The 19640-nt window shown below is 51.7% G+C and overlaps 1 protein-coding gene across 2 annotated transcripts in view; it reads left to right on the forward strand.

Moving 5' to 3' along the window:
* The first annotated feature begins 1794 nt into the window (after nt 1-1794).
* NRP2 (neuropilin 2) overlaps nt 1795-19640 on the forward strand; it is a 112251-nt gene continuing 94405 nt past the window's right edge. The window contains exons 1-2 of one of the 2 annotated variants that reach the window (XM_058549668.1): nt 1795-2685; nt 16043-16220. In XM_058549668.1, the coding sequence (XP_058405651.1) occupies nt 2613-2685; nt 16043-16220 (251 nt within the window). In that variant the 5' untranslated portion in view covers nt 1795-2612. The remainder of the gene's footprint in view (nt 2686-16042; nt 16221-19640) is intronic. The other variant, XM_058549667.1, reaches the window with a different exon arrangement.

Below are 19640 nucleotides of genomic sequence, written 5' to 3' on the forward strand. Positions count from 1 at the left end.
TTCTTCCATGCGGGGCATTTGCTAGACTGGGTTGGCACGCCTGGGCAGTAGTGGGGGAGGCAATACTAAGTGACTCTTCATTCAGGCTCTGTCACTTGGGATAGTGTCATTTGTCCTCAAGTCAGTGTCTTGGCAATAATAGAAGCCAGGATCTCTGCTTAAGGTTCAAAATCCAGACTGCCTCTCTACTCCACTGGATATGGGTAACTGTGGTCTGCCTTTACAACTGACCTGTAAACAGGAAGGAAAGTAAATCTGGAGTTTTTAAAAATGTGGATGTGCTCTCAAGCCAGGGAAAGAAGAAAGGGAGAGGGAGACAGAGAGAATGAAAGGAATGAAAGGGAGCTTCTGGCCAGCCAGGGGATGTGCTGGCTGGAGGGACTCACTAGGCCTCCGTTAATGCCCTTTCAGAGCAGGCATCCAAGATGAGTGGTGTGATAGCAGCCTGTGGATTTACACAGCACTGTAAAATCCCTCCACCGCTTGGCTCAACTATTTGCAAATCACTTCTGATTCAATTTTGTTTTGGTTATCTCAGTGTAAATAACAGTTAAGTGGGGGTTACAGATTTTTCAAACACTAAAAGTGGTAAACAAAGCTAATGGCAAGTCCAGATAAGGAGGAAAACCACCCAGAAGAATCCAAAAGTACAAGCAAAGAAATGAATGGGATAGTCAGATGTGTGTGTTTCTTGTCACCCAAACTTTATTTTTCTTCATCGGCAGAGTGACAGGAAAGGTATACGCAGAGTGTTATTTGGACCGTTCCTGCTGGAGTCCTCCTGATAATAGACTAGATGCCTAGGGAAGCAAGACAGTTTGGAATCCGCAAAGCCATCCTCAGAAACAAAGATACAAGCGTTTCCCCAACTGTCAGCTTGAAGCTCCCTCTAAACAGTTTTCACGCCTCCGTTTAAAAATAGTTGGCACAATGCTGTTTTCCTTCTCTCCGCGTTGTGACCACATTTCCATGGGGAAAACGTGAACATAGGTACTTACAGTAGCATTTCAGGAGAAGCCTTCATGTACTGTATTCTTTTGGAGGGTTGGGGGAATCCAATTTAATTACCTGGGAGTTCTTAGAAGAAAGTCTTTCCTCTTCTGAGAGTCACAAGTTAGGGGCGCAGGGAGAACTAAATCCTCACCCAGAGAGGAGAGGAGTATGTTTCGGACACAGCACAGGATCTGAGTAGTAAACGCAGGGTGTGTTTGGGGTTTTAGTCAGCGGGGACTGGCTGTGTGTGTTGCCGCCACGCACCGCTGCCTATGCGAACGCATGGCTGAGCTGCCGCCTGGCTTCCTGCTCCACACACCGTACGCCGCCCAACGCCTCTTGTAACGCCATTGCGCGTGGCATTGTGTCAGGTTCTACGTGTGTGGCACCGGAGTCGGAGAATTTGGGGGGAATAAGGATTTCCCCCGTTTCCCGCAGAGTCTCCCTCGGGCGGGGACGACGCGGCCAAGGGCAGCGCGCCCTGGAGGTGCCCCGGGGCGCTCCTTCTCCGGGGCATGGCGCACGGGCGGACCGGCGCAGCCAAGCGCGGAGGGACCCAGGGGGTCGAAAAGCGCGGGTGGGAGAGGGACGGCTGGGTGGGAGCTGCCTGAACTTTGATCTGGCGGCGGCCAGGGGGAGCCGCCGCCGCCCCGCCCCAGCTGGGTGCCGCGGCGCTGGGCTGTGAGCCGCGCGCCTCCGCGGCTGCCTCTTTAATCAGGAACACAGAAGGGGCGGGCCCTGAGCCGGCGCGTAATCGGATAGCTCTGCCGCCGCTCTGACATCCACATGCTGCTCGGCCTGAAAAGGCAGAGGGGAGCCGGAGGGGAAGCAGAGAACGCGAGCGAGGCACCGGCCCGCAGCCCGCCCCGGCACATCCTCAGACGCGCAGACACTAGGCGAGGCGCTGGGCGAGGTGGAGGCGAGGGCGGGCGCGAGCCGACTCGGAGAGGGGCGCGCTCACTCCCCGCGATCCCGGCCGCCGCCGCACCGGCAGCAGCAGCGGCAGCGGCTTGCTTCCTCAGACTCCCCTCGAGAGGCTGGCCGAGCGGGTGTAGCCTTTGGGGAAGGCTCCCGCTGGAGGAACCCGGCGAGGGCGCGAGCAGGGCGGCCGCCTCCCCCTCGGGCCGTCCGGCGGTGGGTCCTCAGCCCGCGTGTGGGTCCCGGTGCTGGGGACGTGTGTCAGTTTACGCCTCTGCGATCACAGGGCTGCCTGGGGGCCGGGTGATGCCCAAGGCAAGTCTTGGCTTTTATTTTTCTTCTTCTTATTTTTTTACGCTTGGCTGTCGGGAAATATTCGTGATGTAGGATAAAGGAAATGACACTTTGAGGAACTGGAGAGGACATAGATACGTTTTGTTTTTAAGAGAGGAAACCCGTCCCCTCTTCCCGGCTTGCTCCCTCTTTGCTGATTTCAAGAGCTGCCCTCCTCCTGGCGAGGTGGAGATTCAGCAAGAATAAAGGTGAAGACCAACCGCCAGGACCCAAGAGGGAAACACTGACCACTAGAAACCTTTGCAGGAGACACTCTAAGGACGAACATAAGAGAGAGAAAAACACAAAGACTTACAATTGTACAGGAAATTTACAAATCCGGCTCGGAGAAAGCCTCCTTCTCCAAAATGGAAATGTTTCCTCTCACCTGGGTTTTCTTAGCTCTCTACTTCTCGGGACACGAAGTGAGAGGCCAACCAGGTAAGCCCTGAAAGTTTTTTCTATTCATTTCATCATGCTTTTCCCTTTTAAAAACAACTGCCAATGCAGGGGGACCACACGGAATGGCATAGAAGGAGCTCCCTCAGTACTGAATAATTTAGAGAGCCCAGCCGGCCCTTCCTACACCACCGCTGCTGCTAAAACCCAACTTTTCTCTCCTGCTAGGAGTGTGTGTGTGTGCTGTGTGTGTGTTTTGAAACATAGAATCTGGCGGTGTTCAGATGTCACATATGGACTGAATCAAAGGTTTAAAAATACTACAAAGCCTTTGCATTACAGTTTTTGGGATTTTTTCCCCCTCTGTCTTGAAGCAGAACACATCTCCCTTGAGTTTCTTCAACCTAGCCAGCGAAATATAAATCATTTGCATTCCCTACACTTAGCTACACTGAGCAATGTTAACTGAAGGGCTTGGGAAAGACAAGAGTCTAGTTTTGCTTTTCCAATGCTGTGGGTTCTTTGTAGAATGTGTGCATCCGCCTCAAAATCACAGGGCTGAGGCTGGTGGAGCGAGCTAGCTGCTGGGCTAGGGGCTTGGGCTGTTGGTCGTCCCTGCTCTTTCCCGAATTCCTGCATTTTCTGGGAAAGTAAATCATATGTTCTTTTAAAAATTATTATTAGATAAAACAGTGTGGCCCTCGAAGGTCTCTCTCTTGTGAAGTCGTTAGAAACTTTTGAGTGGAATTTGTTCTCAAGCACTGTCAAAAGGGTGTGTGGATAGACTGCAGAGATAAGCACTGCAAGGCCCAGAACAATCTGGGGCCAGCATTTGTCCAGGGAGGGCTGGCAAGTGCTGCACTCCTTGAGAAGGGACCTCTGGTTTCGGGGAACCCAGTGGGGCTTGTCCTTCCTTCCCCACACCACTCTCCAGGGTGAGCCCCTCTCCCCTCTGAGAACAGTGTCTGGAATCTGACAAAACTCTTAGAAGCTGCTACAGGTGACTGAGAAGGGGAAACCATCTATGGAGGAAATAGGGAAAAGGGAGGAGAGAAAAAGCCATCCTGAGTGCCCTTACCAAGGCCCTTTGAGGCTAGGGCCGCAGTGGTAGGGCTAACCCTGCAGCTTCCTGGGCACCTCCCCCATCATCAGGGCTAGTGCGTCCTGGGAGCCTGGATTAACTGAAGAGGAAGCACTGTGCCTGGTCCTCTGGCCCTCACCCACCAACACACCACACACCCCACTTTAAGCTCCGGTGTTTATTTGCGAGGGAGGAAGACTCAGGCATGCCCTTGCTCTCCAAATCCCCACCTTTGCTGCTCATTCTCTGCCACAACTGCTCTTCAGGACAGCTGTAAATCCAATCAAAGAGATGGGTGCAGGTCCCACTGGGGCGATTTCCCGTGCCTCCCCATCCACTCTTGCCTTAATTCTAAATTCTCATCTTGAAGCGAAATTAAATTACCTCCCACAGACCTGGATGCTGCATAAATTATGTATGTTTGTGTGATTCGCTGTGTGTGCGCGCGCCAGCGCGCGGTGAGGATGCCCGGGGTATATTATGTATTCAGGCAAGGATTCGGGTAGGACCCGGCGCCCGAGCGCGCGCACACAGCGGCACACACACACATGCACATACAACTTCAGGTTCTGTGTGCTGTGCGGAGCAGGAGAGGTGGTGAACACTCAGGAGCCATCTCCTACCCCAGATGTTCGCACATCTGTCCCCCAGCGCTGCGTGGAGTGTGTACGTGTGTGAGCGACACCCGCTCGGACCCACTCCCGCTCTGCCACCTGCCTCCCGCGCTCTCTGCAGAGCCCCCTCCTACTCTAGCCCCAGGCCGCGCTGCGTCACTTCTAGAGAAGGCTAGAGGCGCGGAGCGCGGGGCAGGTCATCCACGAAGAGGCCGCAGGCAGCCTCGAACCCGGGGTGGGACCTCCTGTTGGGACGCGGAGCTGGGAGCCGCCCAGGGTGGATATTCTCCAGCCGCCCGAGAATGCGATCGCAAGCCACGGGCCGCTCGGGCTTTCCGTGGTAGCAGCCGATTGGCACCCGGAGAGCTGGCGGCGGGTGGCAAAGGGCGAGGCCCAGCTAGACCTCTGACTCACTCGGTGCTCGCCGGACGGGAGGGGGCCGGGCCCAGCGGCGGGAACCCATTCCGAGAAGGAGTCAGAGAAAGGGAGGGAGGAAGGGGCATGCGGGGAAGCAATTGAGCAAATAACCCCGTGGTCGCGGCGCTCTGCACCTCGGACTGGCGGGCTGCGGAGAGGCCGCGTGGGCGTCGCGCACCACGCTCCCCCACTCCTTGCCACGCCGCGTCGCCGCCGCCGCTTGCCTGCCTCCCTCCCGCCCGTGCTCGGGGACTCGGGGCCACCGGGTGGGCCCTGCCCGAGCGCCCCCTCCTGCCTCCCGCGCCGCTCTACGCCGCATTCCCCCACCCCGCCGCCCGCCCCTCGCCCTTGGGGCGCCGGCTCGGAGGGGCCAGGGATCCGGGCGCTGGCCGAGTTGGGCAGCGGGAAGCCGGGGTGGGATTTCGGAGCGGAGGGCGGAAAGAGGCTGAAAGGAGCCCCTCGAGCCCCGGGAACGCGCCCAATTGCCCCGCCTGTAGTCGCGCTGCGCGCCGGGCGCCCGCCTGTGTGCCGGGACAGGTGAAGAGCACGCGGCGTGCGGGCGCCCAGGTGGTGGGGACGCGGCCCCCCGGCCCACCTGCCTCCCACCCACCCCCAGCGCCGTCCCTAACGCCACATCGATTTGTTTGGGCTACGCGGCAGAATCAGAGCCGAGCAATCCATAAACATTCTGTTAGGCAAAAATTTTCCCAGCGAAAGCAAAACGAGGCTCAAGCCTGGGCGAAGTTGGCCGCCTCCAACTCCTCCAGCCTTGTCCCCTCCTCCCCCGATCAGGGACACCCCCAGGGAGAAGCCTGCAGCATTTCCTCGACGCTGCTCATTGCCAGAAAGTTCCCTCGCGGCTGCGCTCTCTGCTCGGGCGAAGCCTCTGCGGTGGCCGGAGAGCCCCCCTCCCCCGCCGCTTCGCTCTTTGCTTTTCCACGTGAGAAAAAGGAATATTCCCGGCCAGTGCTTCATTTTCCCTGATTGATTTCTCTTTACTATCAACACAAGTTAATGGAGGCGAGGCGAACCCTGCTTGAATGGCTGCCCCCACCCTTCGCCCGGGCCGCCCGCCCTGCGGGTTTCCCACCAGGTCCTGGGCGCCCGGCGGCTGGGTAGGGGCACCTGCAGGGCCACGTCCAGGGGCTGCGGGCGAGGGGGGTGATGATGAACGCGTAGCCCGTCTGGGCATCATGGGGTGTGGGGGTGGGAATCAGCTTTCCAGGCGAAGCTTAGGGGATCCGGCGCGTCCGTGTGGCCGCGTCTGCGGCTCAGGTTGAATTTCTCTGCAAGGAGAGGAGCTGGGCGCTCTAGTTTATTGGCGTGTGCTCCCCGCTCCCTACCTCCCTCCGCCTCCCTTCCTTTCGGTTTCAGGCGGAGAGGAGAGCCCCCTGGCGCTAGCCGTTCCCGGTCGGCGCCCGCCGAGAAACTCCCCTTTGCTGGAGTTAATCGGGATCCGCGGGGGACTAGGTTTTGCTCAGGAAATCATTCAGGCCCTGACAATGGGTTTCTTCAGAGGGTGGCAACTCTCAGTCCTAATGTCCCTACCTCCGGGATATATTGCCTGGGGCCAAAAGAGCCCGGACCATATAACCAGCCCCCACCCCCTTCGCCTGGAGAGCTTTGATCTGTGCTTGGGTTTTAACACCATTGCCATGGACACGGGCAGAGGCGGTCAATTCAACCTTCAGTCTGGACTCGCTGATCAGATAAGAAGTGTAAATTGGCTGTGGGAGACAGGTCTGGGTTCAAACAAATCCTGAAAGAGAAGCAGTGACGTCCAGGCGCTGGAGAAGGGTTTGAAGAGGGTTTCTTTTTAAGCCTGTCTCTCCAAAATGCGGAATGGCTATGGACAGCCATGATAATTTGCAATCAAAACTATAAACTCCTAGATTCTACACGACAGCTTGCTCTAGGCTCTGGGGACTGGTCTCGTGCACGCATTCAAAGGGTGCCCAGCACACTTTTACCCCATAAGCAGCCACTGGAGGGAGTGAAGCTGTTGTCAGTTACCAACCGAGCACACAGTGCAAACCCATGGAAGGAGGAGACACCCCCCACCCCACCCCCACCCCGCCCCGAGGGCTGCAGGGCAAGCCCCTTCTTGTGCAAGATGGGCCTGGTGGAATCTGAGATGCCAGGTTAGGACTTTCATGTCATTCTCTGGAGCCCTCAGATTAGGCCACAGAGCACCCAGCTGCCAAATGGAAGGTTGGCAGGCTATCCAGACAGGACTCCTGGTGCACCAAGTGGCTCTCGTCCCCTGCTGTTGAACGCAAGGTCCACCTTCCACCACTGAAAGGCCAGTTCCTGTTCTCCAGGTGTAGACAGAGCCAGGAGTCTGAATGCCAGTTCAGATGCAATGAGACATGGATACAGAGAACAGTGGAGAGGGTCTGGGGGGTTCAGTGGGGAGGGATATCATGGATTAGATGCTTCTGAGGCCCTTGCCTGGTGTTTTTCCTTTCACTCAACTGCTCATTAAAGCAATCCAGAGCATAAGCTGACTCTGGGTGACCCAAGTGTGGGACGATTCTGAGTTGACAGAATTCAGAGCCAGGTTCACTGGTAAAGGGTTTTCAGTATATATTCCCCAAAAGTCCGGTGTGGAAAGACTTTAGGAAGTAGAGATCCGATTTTCCTTTTTTAACCAGTGGAGCAGAAGCATAATAATACCTTTTTAATTTCTTACACTGACGAGAAAGGACTTGAAAAGTGACAGCTGGGCAGTAGTTTGTAGTATTGTTAACATATCTGAGGTATTTTATCATCTGACAGTCATTTGCCACTGGATAATCTTTGAGGCACAGACGAGACATGTGTTTGATCCCCAGAAGTTAGTCTTTGTACTGATTCTTCCAGGTAAGGAATTCACCTTTTTTTTTTTTAATTAACCCATTCCTGGAAGATACTACGAAATTTTGTCCTGGAGAGCCTACAGCATTTTTCAAAGCTTTCTCTGCCTTCCAGAGGAATGGCTGAGGGGCTTAATGGTTGCATTACCTAGCAGGATTCAGTGGAGCCGGATTCCAGGACACAGTGGCCTTATAGCATGGCCACTCCAGGAGAAAGCATCTTCTAAAGGTTTAGGAAGCTGTCAAGTTTAGATAAGGCTGAGCTCTGATCCTGTGGGACCTTGGTTGTATTAATAAGGAGAAATTAATTTTTAACCACTGGGAATGTTGCCAAATTATGTGACCTTTGGCAGACCAGCTGTGCTATAAAAATAAATCCCCCATTTCTGAAAATGCTGCTCCTGTCCCGTAGGACAATAACAACATGGCATTTAGGATAGGGAAAAGTGGGATTGAGAGGAAAGAGAAGAGTGGGAATTGCCAACAAAAAACCCTTGGGTGTTGTGACACACAGTTTCAGACCTGAGCATCCTATTCTCACCACCTCCCCCTCAACACACAGCCTGGTTTCCAGGACACAGGAAAGAGGGCCAGGATGCCAAGGAGCTGAGCGCCTGTGCGCGCAGGGAGGGAGAAGGTGTTAAGTGCTTCCAGCCCACTCACACCCCAGCCCTGAACACATCTCTCATTGTTCACACAGACAGATTGCTGGCACAGGCAGGGAAAAGGGAGTTTTCAAACAGGCAAAACATTTGTCTTTCCCTGAATGCCGCTAAATCAGTTTGTCATTGGAAAGTTTTGGGGAGACCCTCACTGGACTCCCAACTTCGGAAGCATTGGAGCCAGACTGCCTGGGTTTAAAGTCCAGCTCAGCCACTCGCCAGCTCTGTGATCCAGAGGACTTAATCCTTCTGCTCTTCAGTTTCCTTACCTGTAAAGTGTGTGTGATAATAGTAGCTGCTTCACAGGGTTGTTGTGCTATGTCAGACTACATGGAATACCGTTTAGTACATAGTGAGCCTGTTCTAAAGTCATTTAATCTTCAAAACAGCTTCAGTGGGGTAACTGTATCTTGTGATCAGAGCACACTATAACCATCGTGGTAAGTTTATGTAATTTTAATCAGTTTTTTTAATAAGTAAATAATTATTCATCCTCAGCTCTTACCCCACTAAACCCTTGTCTGCGTTTCACGAGCGTCAGACACTTCTCGGCACTCTGCTCTTCAGAGACGAGTAGCCTCTGCTGGTGCTCGTCTTAGATTTACGTCTCCTCTTTGTGCTTCTTCTCATCTTGTTCCTCTGCTTTCAGTGTTCTCACCTCTGCTGATTTTTTTCATCTCTCTCCTTTCCTCTCCTCCTCTTCCATCCCCCATCACTGAAAGTGTGCTCAGCAGGGGGCAACGCGTTGAAGAAGCTTCCCCGAATGTGTGATAACTTCTACCCCGCCATGAAGGCCCCTCAGCAGCTGAACTTAAAAAAGTCATCATAAAGACAAAATAGCTTTTACCCAGCAAGACTCTTCATAATCCCATTTCCCTCTGGGTCTTCATAGAAGAGTCATGATCTAATCCAGAGAAAAGGGAGGGGCCAGGAATAACAAAAGGCAAGCTCTCCCCAGGAGCGGGCAGTGGACTGGGCTGCGTACCTGCTCACTGCCTCCAAAGATCCTGTGATAACCAGGGATCCGGCTGCTGGCCAGTCTGTCAGCGAAGAAGATAGAGGGAATGGCAAATTACTGGACTGAGCGGTAATAATAATTGTTTTGATAAAGGGGAAAAATAAAACAGATGTGCCCTGAAGGCATATCGGGGGCCGGGGAGGAGAGATGGGGAGGGATGGGTAGAGAGAAGTGAGCTGAAACCCAGCAAGAGGCAGTTGGTTACCAGCCAACAGTTTAGTGATGAAGTAATAGTTTGCGTATTCCCTGTGCTACTGACAGCAAGTTTCTAGAACTTGCCACTGGAAGGGTGGAGTTGGGGGGCAAGAAAGCCCTCACGTAAATTGATTTTACCATCATTAGAATTAAAATGTAAGTCTCTGTTGAACTTCATCATTATCTGAGGGTGGAGTGTCCTCCGAGGCCTGGTTCACACTGGTCCTCCTTGAGCTGTGACTGGGTGTTATTATCCCAGACGAGTTATTTAGACTGTCAGCTCACCACTAAGGAATGGTCGCCTTTCATCGCAGCTGTGGGCTGGGAAGGAAGGCTGGCAGCTGGAGAAGCAGAACAGGTTGTGATAAGGCTTTCTTAGAATTTGGGCTATCTAGTGATACTTTTGGAGTTACTTTAGCCAATTATTAATTCATTAATTCATCAAAGCTCATTGAGGCTGACTTGTGGGAAATGCTCTAGGTTGACCCTTTAAGGTTAGCCAAAGATGAATCAGAAAGGAGTCTTGCCCTCAAGTTGTGGCGGTCCAGCAGAGCGGGGCAGGCTGTCCCGAGCTCTCGCACACCTTAGAAGATGCTGAAGAGCTTCCACCTCAGAGGCTGGGAAAAACACCTCTTGGTGTGGGAGGTCAGGGAGAGCGGAAGTGGCATCTGAGCCTGGACTGAGAGGAGAGATGGGATTTAGAGCTGGGAGCAGCACACCAGGGGAAGGGGAAGATGAGAGCAGAGAAATGGACACTGGTCTTATTTGGAGAACACTCAAAACTGCAGTTTAGAATGTGTGTGGGGGGAAATTGCAAATAAGGTTGGAAATAATAGCTTGGGCTAAATGCAAGGCCCAAATTGCTAGGCCAAGGGGTTTGGTTTCATTTACTAACCAACGGGGAGTAATTGCCGTTTCAACAGAAGCCTTCAGTTAATCAAAATAAATGAAAAAAGTATTATATTACCTTTTTTTCTCCTTTGGTTTTTGGAGAGACCTCAAAATTATCCTCCTTCTATTTCCTTCCCAAATGTCTGTGAAATGGTCAGGAATTGTAATCCCACATCTCTCATCAATGGCATCAAAATTGCATTTGCAAAGAGGGCTGCAAAGAATGGACATAAATATAAACTAATGATATTATATTGGCTGCCCTATTGGAACTGCATTTGTTTATGATATAAGATGACAAATAACAAGGTTACCACAGGTGGCATGATCCGAGGTCAGGGAGGTAATCGCATCAAACTTACATTTTAACCGTTAAATGAAGGTTCATTTTTAGAATCCAGATTGAGGGGCAGAGCTTTTCCAAAGGCCCTGTTTCCAGACCCCGTTTCCAGCTCTCTCCTTGCTGAATTCACTGGAGAAGGAGTCGGCCTCGTCACTTCCTCCTTTCCATGCTCATGTGCTGGGTGTCTGATTCCCTCCGTCCTGCCCTCCCAGAGGTTCTTTTATTCAGATTTTGAACTTTATCACTGCAAATTTCACAAGGATTTCCATCTGCTGTGCCTTCAGGAGTGCATCTTTCACTGCCACCAGGCCCCATAAATTGAATAGATTGCATCCCCTTCCCAGTCGCCTTAGGAAGTGGTCACACAGCCGCATTCCTGGGCTGATGGATTGGCTCGTTTCTCCCCAGCTTAAGCCAAGATGCAATTTTTATGAGACTGTCTTGTGACAGGCTAAAGTCGCTTTGAATAAAACAAAATCTCAGCCTCAGCTCACAGAAATAACTCTTAAAAAGCAGCTTATCCAGGGTTAGGGAGCAAAATTTGGTTCCAACCCTGAGAGAGGACTGAGATGATGCGAGTGAGGGACTTGAAGACACTCTTTTTGGTTTTTCTTTTCATGCATCTCTGTTGTTGACATGCTCACACACGGAACTGTGTATCCATAATATTTATAAATACACAGCCACAGACTCGGTTCAGAAAAGAAACTCACGTCAGTAGAGCTAATGTGGTTAAAAGAGACATTTGAACTCTCCATAATGCAAGACAGACATGTTCATCCAAAGAATCTTGGAGTTTTGTTTCAGGCTTACCAAGGAGATGAAACAGGAGTAACACCTTGGATAAATGTCTTGTTGTCTAGGAAGGTGGAGAATCTTTTTGATTTCTGGTTCAATCTCTGGGTTATAGGACCTGTTCCCACCTCATTAGTACGGGCTTTGAATTTCAGAACTGGAACTGGTCTTTAGAGTCACTGCCTTCACTTTATAGGGGAGAAAACAAGGCTCAGAGTTGTTCACTGACTAACCCCAGGTCACACAGCGTGCCAGTGGCGAGACCATAGTCGAACACTAGGCTTCTTACGGGTAAGCAGCAAGGTGACAGCCTTCTCTCTTTCTCAGTAGGAGAAAGAGCTGCTTCTTTGCCTTGCTAATGATGAAATGAAAACAATGCTGCAGAAATAGGAACAGGATGGGATTATGCTGTGGATGAAGGATAAATTATAAGTAAATAAAGTGGATCATTTCCAGAGGAAATGAGACCGACTGCCTTTCTCCGCCAGGTGCCCTCAGGTATAGAGAAGAAATATGGGTCTTCCAAGGCTCCTTCTCCATCCAAGGCATTCTGAAGTGACAAGGGAACTGAGATTGGGTTCAGTGGGTTTCCAGCCCAGTTGCAGGAAGCCCCGATATTCTTACAAAGAAGGCCCTTCAGAGATGAGAGAGGAGTGAGGCCCGGGCTCCACACTGCTTCTGGCCACCTCCCTCCCCAACCCAAGAGGAGCTCCACTTTTATCTGCTCTGCACCTTGGGTAGAGTTTTGTTCAAGGAAAAAACGAATAAACACTTCTAAAAAGAGTTTTGAAAACTAGGCCCTTAATTCAACCCCTCGTTGAGTTACAGCTCCAGACGCTGACCCAGGAAGATCTCGAGGTCAAGAGTCCAGATGCTGCATCCCCTGCTTGCTCACGCCAGCCCCCTCCCAGTAGCCTGGTCCCCGCCACCCCAGGCCCCCCTTCGACAACAACCTGACCCCCGTCCCACAGCCAGCTGGCCCAAAGGCCCCGTTTTTGCGAAGGAAGGACTTTCTCCTCAGTTCAGCTAACCCAGTGATTGTCTTAAGTTGGGTGCTGTAGGAGGGCGAGTTCCTTCTGAAGCTGGTCGAGTGCCCCAAAGTTGAAGTGGGTGGGTACAGTCCCTCTGCCTGATCCCAGGCCGGGTTATCCGCAGGCCTCATCAGACCGTGCTTGGGCCACCAGCTAAGCAAGAGCACCTGAGAAAAAACAAAAAGAGAGACAGAAAGATACAAATATCAGAAATACTCTGACATTTTCTGTGTCATAAAAACATCTAAGTAGTCATTATGGGGGAAAAATCAGACCTTTGTGACTTGAGAACTTAGTATTCCTTTTATTTCGAATTACATCTGGAGGTGCCACTTGAGTCCTTTCGTCCCTGGGCCTCTGAGGTCTTGATCAGGCCTGACCTGGCCCCTCCCTCAGGCCTCCCTCCCAGATGTAGGAGAAAACTGCTCAGAACACTCCAGGCCTGGGTTTGCCCCAGGTGAAAGGTATTCACGTAATCGCTGGAGAAAGAAGTCCCTGTCAACTCACCAAACAGGCTCCGTGGCTCATGCTCCACCACTGTCAACTTCCCTTCTGTGTGTGGAGATTGGCCTAAAGGGGTTTGCCCTCGCGGTCAACCCTCTTCCGAGGGCCGGACTTCTCTGAAGCGGGGCAGGGGGCATTCATGCCGCTGGTTTTGGAGCACCGTGAGGGCCTCCAAAGTCGTGGGTGGTAAAGCTCTTCAGAAGAAAGTCTGGCTCGGTGCTGCTGGAGGCGTGTTTGTATTTAAGAAATGAAAAGCCCCCAAACCTGGAAATGAAAGATCAGCTATCAAGAGGAGGTGGAGAAGGATTAAGTGTGTTTTCTTTACAATTTTTACTGATATATTTCAAGAATTCACTTCTCTCCAAGAACAACAGGGACGGAAATTCTAGTATTTATCTCCGTGGCTGTATGTCCGTGCAAATGATGTGTAATATTTTATGAGAGGGTGTGAAAGTGTGTACAGGACTAGTGTGAATTTCTAGTATGTACACACGCCTGAGGTATGTTCCAGATCTGTGTGCGAGTGTGTGTTTCTGGGTGTGATGTCATGCGAACAAGAACGTGAGATTATAAATGTTCAGATAGTGAAAAGGTTTACCACACACCAGCCAGGCAGATGTTTTAACGAGTACTCAAATATTTTAATAAATGCCTTGTTTTCTTCAGATAAAGAAAGGACAGAAAAAAAGAAATGGATTACTCCTTTTACTTTTTGTTGATTAAGTTTTTAACAGCAGAAAATGCAGACTGTCAGCTATGGGATATATATATAGTTTAAATTTTTTTTAAGTGGGGAAATGATTACTTCTGGTGTGGACGAGATATGAAACCTTCCAAGGAGGAAGTTTCCTTGTCTTTTTGCTGATTATGTGTGTGCGGTCTAATTACAAAAAGCTTGAACTTGGGGGGCAGGGAATTGAGGGGAAAGGTTCTTCTTTCGAGAGTGCTTGGAGAGAAGCAGGGAAGGAGGGGGTGGAGGAGAGAGGAGAGAGCGCGGGTGACATGGAAACCATAGTGGTTACTACCAGGAGCCCAGCTCATCTTCCCTCTGCTGACTTCCAAGGCCAAAGTGTGGTTTGGGATGAGTTGGTGGCAGGGCTGCAGTTTTCAGCAGAATAGCTGGCAGAGGAGCTGTCCCCAGAAGAACATGCCCCCTCCCGCCAGCTTGGTAAGACAGCTGGCAACCTGAGTCCCGCACCCCCACCTGCTCAGAGGGCCACTCACAGCCCTACTTCACGTGCGTGAGCCAGGGCCAATGGGCTACAGGTTGACCTCCTGGAAGATAGTGGGTGCCCAACGTGGGTGAGTGGTGTGGTTACCCGGAAAGCCTGCAGGGATTGGCTGCAGAGGGGCGGGCGGCCCTCGGCCCCACTGCTAGCCTCGTCTCTGTCTGGGTGGGAGGGCTGGGCTCACTGTCCTTCCGGCCTGGGGAGGGTGCAGGGTCGTTAGTTAGAGGATGATGTGGTCTCTTCCAGCCAGAGGAAATGGCCTGCTTTTGTTTTCCACCCAGTAGGAAATGGAAGCCAAATCCATTAGATTCTGGGCAGGTCAACACGGCACAGTTTGAGCTCTTGGAGGCGCGAGGCCTAAAAGGCTACTTGTGTGGATTTGTGTGTCCCCACCGCCATTGCGCAGCGTGCCCATGTTTTATGCATTTAGAGCCTGTTAGAGGCTGGTAATCTAGAGCAGAGGTCTGAGGACAGTAACGCCAGCAGACACGGGGAACAGTCAAGTGCACCTGTAGAGTTAAAAAATGCATGACCCTTTCCCTCAAAGAGCGAACACGGGAGAGAGCCCTGACCTGTAGGGTGGCTGCTGCGCCGTGATACATAATTCACGGGCCCATGCTGCTCCATGCAGATGGCGATATTAAATCCTGATTGATGCTAAAAGAGGCTCACATCGCAGGAAGGTCTCCAAGAGGCTTCTGAGGGTTTCCAGGTCTCTTGTGCCTTCCCGTCTTTGGTATTAAGCAAAACCCCCCATTTCCCAGGACCCCTCCTGGGATTGCAGAACTTCACTCCCCAATATATGAGATTCTTCAAATGTCATCACCCGCCTTCTCTGCCTTTGAAGATCCCCCCTTCCCTCCTGGCCCATGCAAAGCTGTTTACCTCCAACCAGGCACCGCTGGGAGGGGGGCCAGCTGCTCCCCTGCAGCCGCCTTTTAATAGGCTGGTAGCAGCACACTCTGGTGGTGGGGACCAGGCAGAAGGGACAGTGGGCAGAAAGCACGGAAAAAACACGGGCCTCCACTCAGCACAAAGCACTTTTGTCAAAACTCTGAGGTCAGTGCCAGTGGATTCTCCGATGCAGATTTTTCCCCTTGGTGTATAATGAAATAATAAATCAAATTTGTGGTGCATGTGGAATTAAATGTTTGGGGGTTTTGCTTTTCCTTTCTCTAAAAAAAAAAAAAAAATAAGCTGAAATCACCCTCCAGGGCCTGTTCTGGCCCAGAGCTGAAAATGCTTCCTCCACATCGCAGGTTAATTGTTACCAGGCTCGCCCGTGGGTTGGCACCACAAAACCGCTCCGTCAGTTCCCGGAGCCTTTACTTCTGCTGCCTGGGCTGGGAGACACCGAAGAACATGAAGGATTTATGAGATAAAGATAGAGATGAGAGGCTTGAGCGAGGAGAAGATGGGCCAAGGAGGGGAGACAGGAAAAGCCAGGCAGGCATGTTAAGTTTGCAGTGTTCTTGTTTTTTTAATCTCAGGCCATGTAATCGGGAATATTTATGACTGTTTTCTGGAATATTTTCACTTGGGGAGAGTGTGTGTGTGTGTGCGTGTAGTTGGGTGAGTTGCGGGGGGAGGATGAGCTGAAATAATCTCTTCCACTGAATGAGTAAGTAGGTTAGCCTTCTGGACTGCCATAAAAGGCCTGTACAGCGGCTTCAGTCAGCCACTGGTAGGGAAGAGAAACAAGGGGGGGGGCGGAAAGGCTGGAGCATATTTGAAGTTCTTTGGGTTGTTTGCCTTCTCTTTCAGAACCACCCTGTGGAGGTCGTTTGAATTCCAAAGATGCTGGCTACATCACCTCCCCAGGTTACCCCCAGGACTACCCATCCCACCAGAACTGCGAGTGGATTGTTTACGCCCCCGAACCCAACCAGAAGATTGTCCTCAACTTCAACCCTCACTTCGAAATTGAGAAGCATGACTGCAAGTAAGCACCACCCTGTGCCCCGTGACCCCCCAAGCAGCACACTCCTGCACTTCCCCTCCTCTCCTCCCACGTCTGCCCCCTGATGGCAGCACCCCTCGCTCCGGGACCTGCTACCCACTGGTGGATCCTGGCCCAGAGGGAAACCTCAAGATGGCGTTCTCCTTCAGATAAAGCCCTGGTTGATCCCATGGCGAGGAGGAAAGAGCCTTCTTGAGTGAAGAGTGTAAAGAGTAGCACCCTATCTTCAAGAGCTGGCGGTGGAGGAGAATCCCATGTAGGGCAGCGGGGGGACTGCAAAGTGCCAGCTCTTGGCTTTGGGATTTTCCTTCCCCTTGGAGATCTACCCATTTCCACATGTGGGAACCCCACAAGCTTCCTTAATAAAATAGTAGCCAGATCCCCAAGTGGAGGCTTCCTCTGCATCCAGCCGTGGAGGACCAGGCTGTTCTTTTATGAAGCAGCAGGTGGTTTCCTTACAGAAAGAGAGTTCAAAATCTGAGTCTACACTGGTGGGTCTAAGATTCACACTGATTCTTGGTTTCTGTGCTGCATAGGTTAGCATCCCAAAGCGGGTGTTATAGATTTATTTAACAAATACTCTCCCCATTGCTTTATATGTATCAATCCATTCAATTCTCATAACAGCCCTGGGAAGTTGGGGCTATTATGACCTCCATTTTGCAGATAAGAAAACCGACACCCAGAGAAGTTAGGTAGGTCACCAGAGGTGACCCAGCCGGTCTTACAACATCGGTCCTGCCACCTTGGAAATAAATGTGTGGCTTAGGAGATACCAAGTGGACGTGTAGACATCTGTGAGTGCTTTAGAAATGCCATGTTAACACCAAGGTCCCTGTAAGTTAAGGGGAGAGAGCAGGCAGCGTCCTAATGTCCGTGTACTGTCCTGGGTACAACGGATGTACTGTCTAGTGGGCTCCATCTTCAAGTCCCCTCATGGAAAGAAAAGTGAGAGTTTTCTGCAGGAAAGAATATGCCAACGATCATGTCCTGCTCCAAACGGGAACCCGCAATGTGCCGCTGCTCTGACGGGGGTCCAGTGCCCCCTTATGATTAATAAATAATCTGAGCATTCCTTGTGACCAAGGCATTACGAGCACTGAACAATTAATGCAGTGGCCAGCTGGCAGGAAAGGTGCAAGAGAGCAGGCGTAGGTCCGGGCCGGCGCTTCCTCGTGGAGGAGACGAGGCCCCTCTTTCACCAGTGCTGGCCTGTGAGGTGCAGTCAGCCGATGTCATTGTTATCCCCCAGGACTACTTTGCACCTACCTAATAGTTTTCTTTAAGAAGAGGTAATCTTTGTTGAAAACTGAAGGGTTTCCCAGATGGACCCCTCATGTGATGAGGAGTCATGAGATGGGGTTTCTAATCCCAGATCCACTCTTGACTCAATGGATGACAAAGGGTAACTAATCAGTTCCTCTTTGTCTGAGTTAAATGCACAGCCTGGATACATTTGCACAGCATCTCAAGGCTGCTGATTCCCTGCCAGTGGGCTTGACCAAGAAATTCTGTTAGAAGAGCTTCTTTATAAGGTGTTTTTGCTCCTGGTGCCTCTGGCTGGCTGCAGAAGGTTGGCACAAACTAAAGAATAATGTACAGAGGGCTTGGGTCTGAGCTCAGAGAAATTTGACTAAGCGCCTCTCTCGACTGAGGGCCAAATTCTGTGTTGCTTATGGCAGCAAATCTCCCAGGGAAATGGCTAAGAGGTCGTCTTATGTATATTCATAGTGGCAAAGGCAGAAGGCATGGCTTTGGGAAGAAAACTTGGGGAGCTGTTGAACATGGCTTAAAACGTGTCAGGAAGTTGGAAAGGCCAGGAAAACTTGCTCCTGCCTGGTTGGGGCTACGGGCCACCTTCTGCTCACAGGGCTCAGCCCAGCGATGGGAGAACTAAGGCTGCCGGGTCTCTGGCAGCAGGAAGGGACAAAGGGGTTGCCTCTGGCCAGAGCTGGACTTTCAGGTTCTCTTCGGGCGTATCATCCTTCCTGAGTAGCTCCTGTCTTCCTACCCCTCCCCCATTCCATGCTTCTGGCTTCAACTGAACAGGTCAGGAAGGTCAGAAAAAAATCTTTCTGAGGTCTCTTTCCCCCAGTGCCAGATTGTCAGAACGTCTCTGTTGGGGTCAAGCCTCCACTACTTAACCTCGTCCCTAATTCTCTCTCCCTCCCCCAGTCCCCTCCACTCCCTGTTTCTCTCTCAATCTTATTAATTTTCGTGTTTAGAAAGACACATCCGGCCTCACAGTGTCCTGCTCTGCGAGGTATTTTTAACACTCTTCCCCGGCCATTTGCATTCAGAACAAATGGGCCCCCTGCCCCTGCCTTGTTTCGCTTGCTTGTGAGAAAAACAATTAATCTAATTGAAGTCCTGGAAGTTCTCTCTCTTCCTCCCCTTTCCCTCTCTCATTCTGCTTCCAAGGGAGCTCGTGGGTTTGGAGAGCACTTACCATCAAAGGACATGAGACTCCTTTCTCCTTTCCTCTCGGGGTTCATTTCGTGCGGGATTTGGCTCTCTAGGCCCATAGGGTGGATACCTACCACAGAACCTGCCTAACTGCCCTTCTGACAAGATGACGACGCAGCAACACCAGCAAAAAGGGAAATGAGCAGCAGAGTCAGAAAAAAGCCAGCCCCCCGTGAGGGGTCAGCGTGCCCGCCCTCGTGTCCCCCTCTTCCCCTGTGCAGGATTAACTGTAAGGACGGCCCCAGGGCCGGATGGGCTCTGATGTGAGAGGATTACCTGGCCAGCGGCCCTGAGCCCTTGGCTCTCAGGCCCTTGAAATCCACATCCCAAAGGCCAAGGAGGTTGCTGAGTAAACGCCAGACAGGCACCTTCTCCCTAACGGTCGCCGGTTAATTTTGTTCCATTGAAGCTTGCTGTCGGCTTGGAAACTTTCACTCACGGGTCTCGGCGGGGCTTGAGTCAGTGCAGCCCAAGGCCGTCGTGGTGAGCTCCTGGCTCCTCCCTCCAGCCACTTGCAGGAATCCACACCCCACCACCCACAGGCTGCTCTGGGCTGTTCACCAGCTGTGGACAGAAACCAGAGGCCCCTGTGGCCCTGCCAGGTTGATGGCTGAGGGACAAAGGGCAGGACTCAGGCCCATCTGAGTAACAGGGAGAAGCCACTTCATTCCCTGGGCGGGGGAGAGAATCCTGCTTTCTTTCACTTGAGTCATCAGCCAACGGGCTGAACGTTAGGGTTTTAGAAACACACGCACACACAGAGTTGAATATCTCTTCCATTTCTGAAATCTAAAATACGTGTATTTTTTACAAACACCCACCTGCATAAGATACACAACTTATTATGGGTCCTGAAACCCCATCCCGGAGGCTCAAATGAAACCAAAATCAAGAGTCTGGGGCCTTTTAAGACTTGGTCATTTCCAGATGGTATCT

This window comes from Diceros bicornis, chromosome 10 (assembly GCF_020826845.1).
Source record: "Diceros bicornis minor isolate mBicDic1 chromosome 10, mDicBic1.mat.cur, whole genome shotgun sequence".
Lineage (NCBI taxonomy): Eukaryota > Metazoa > Chordata > Mammalia > Perissodactyla > Rhinocerotidae > Diceros > Diceros bicornis.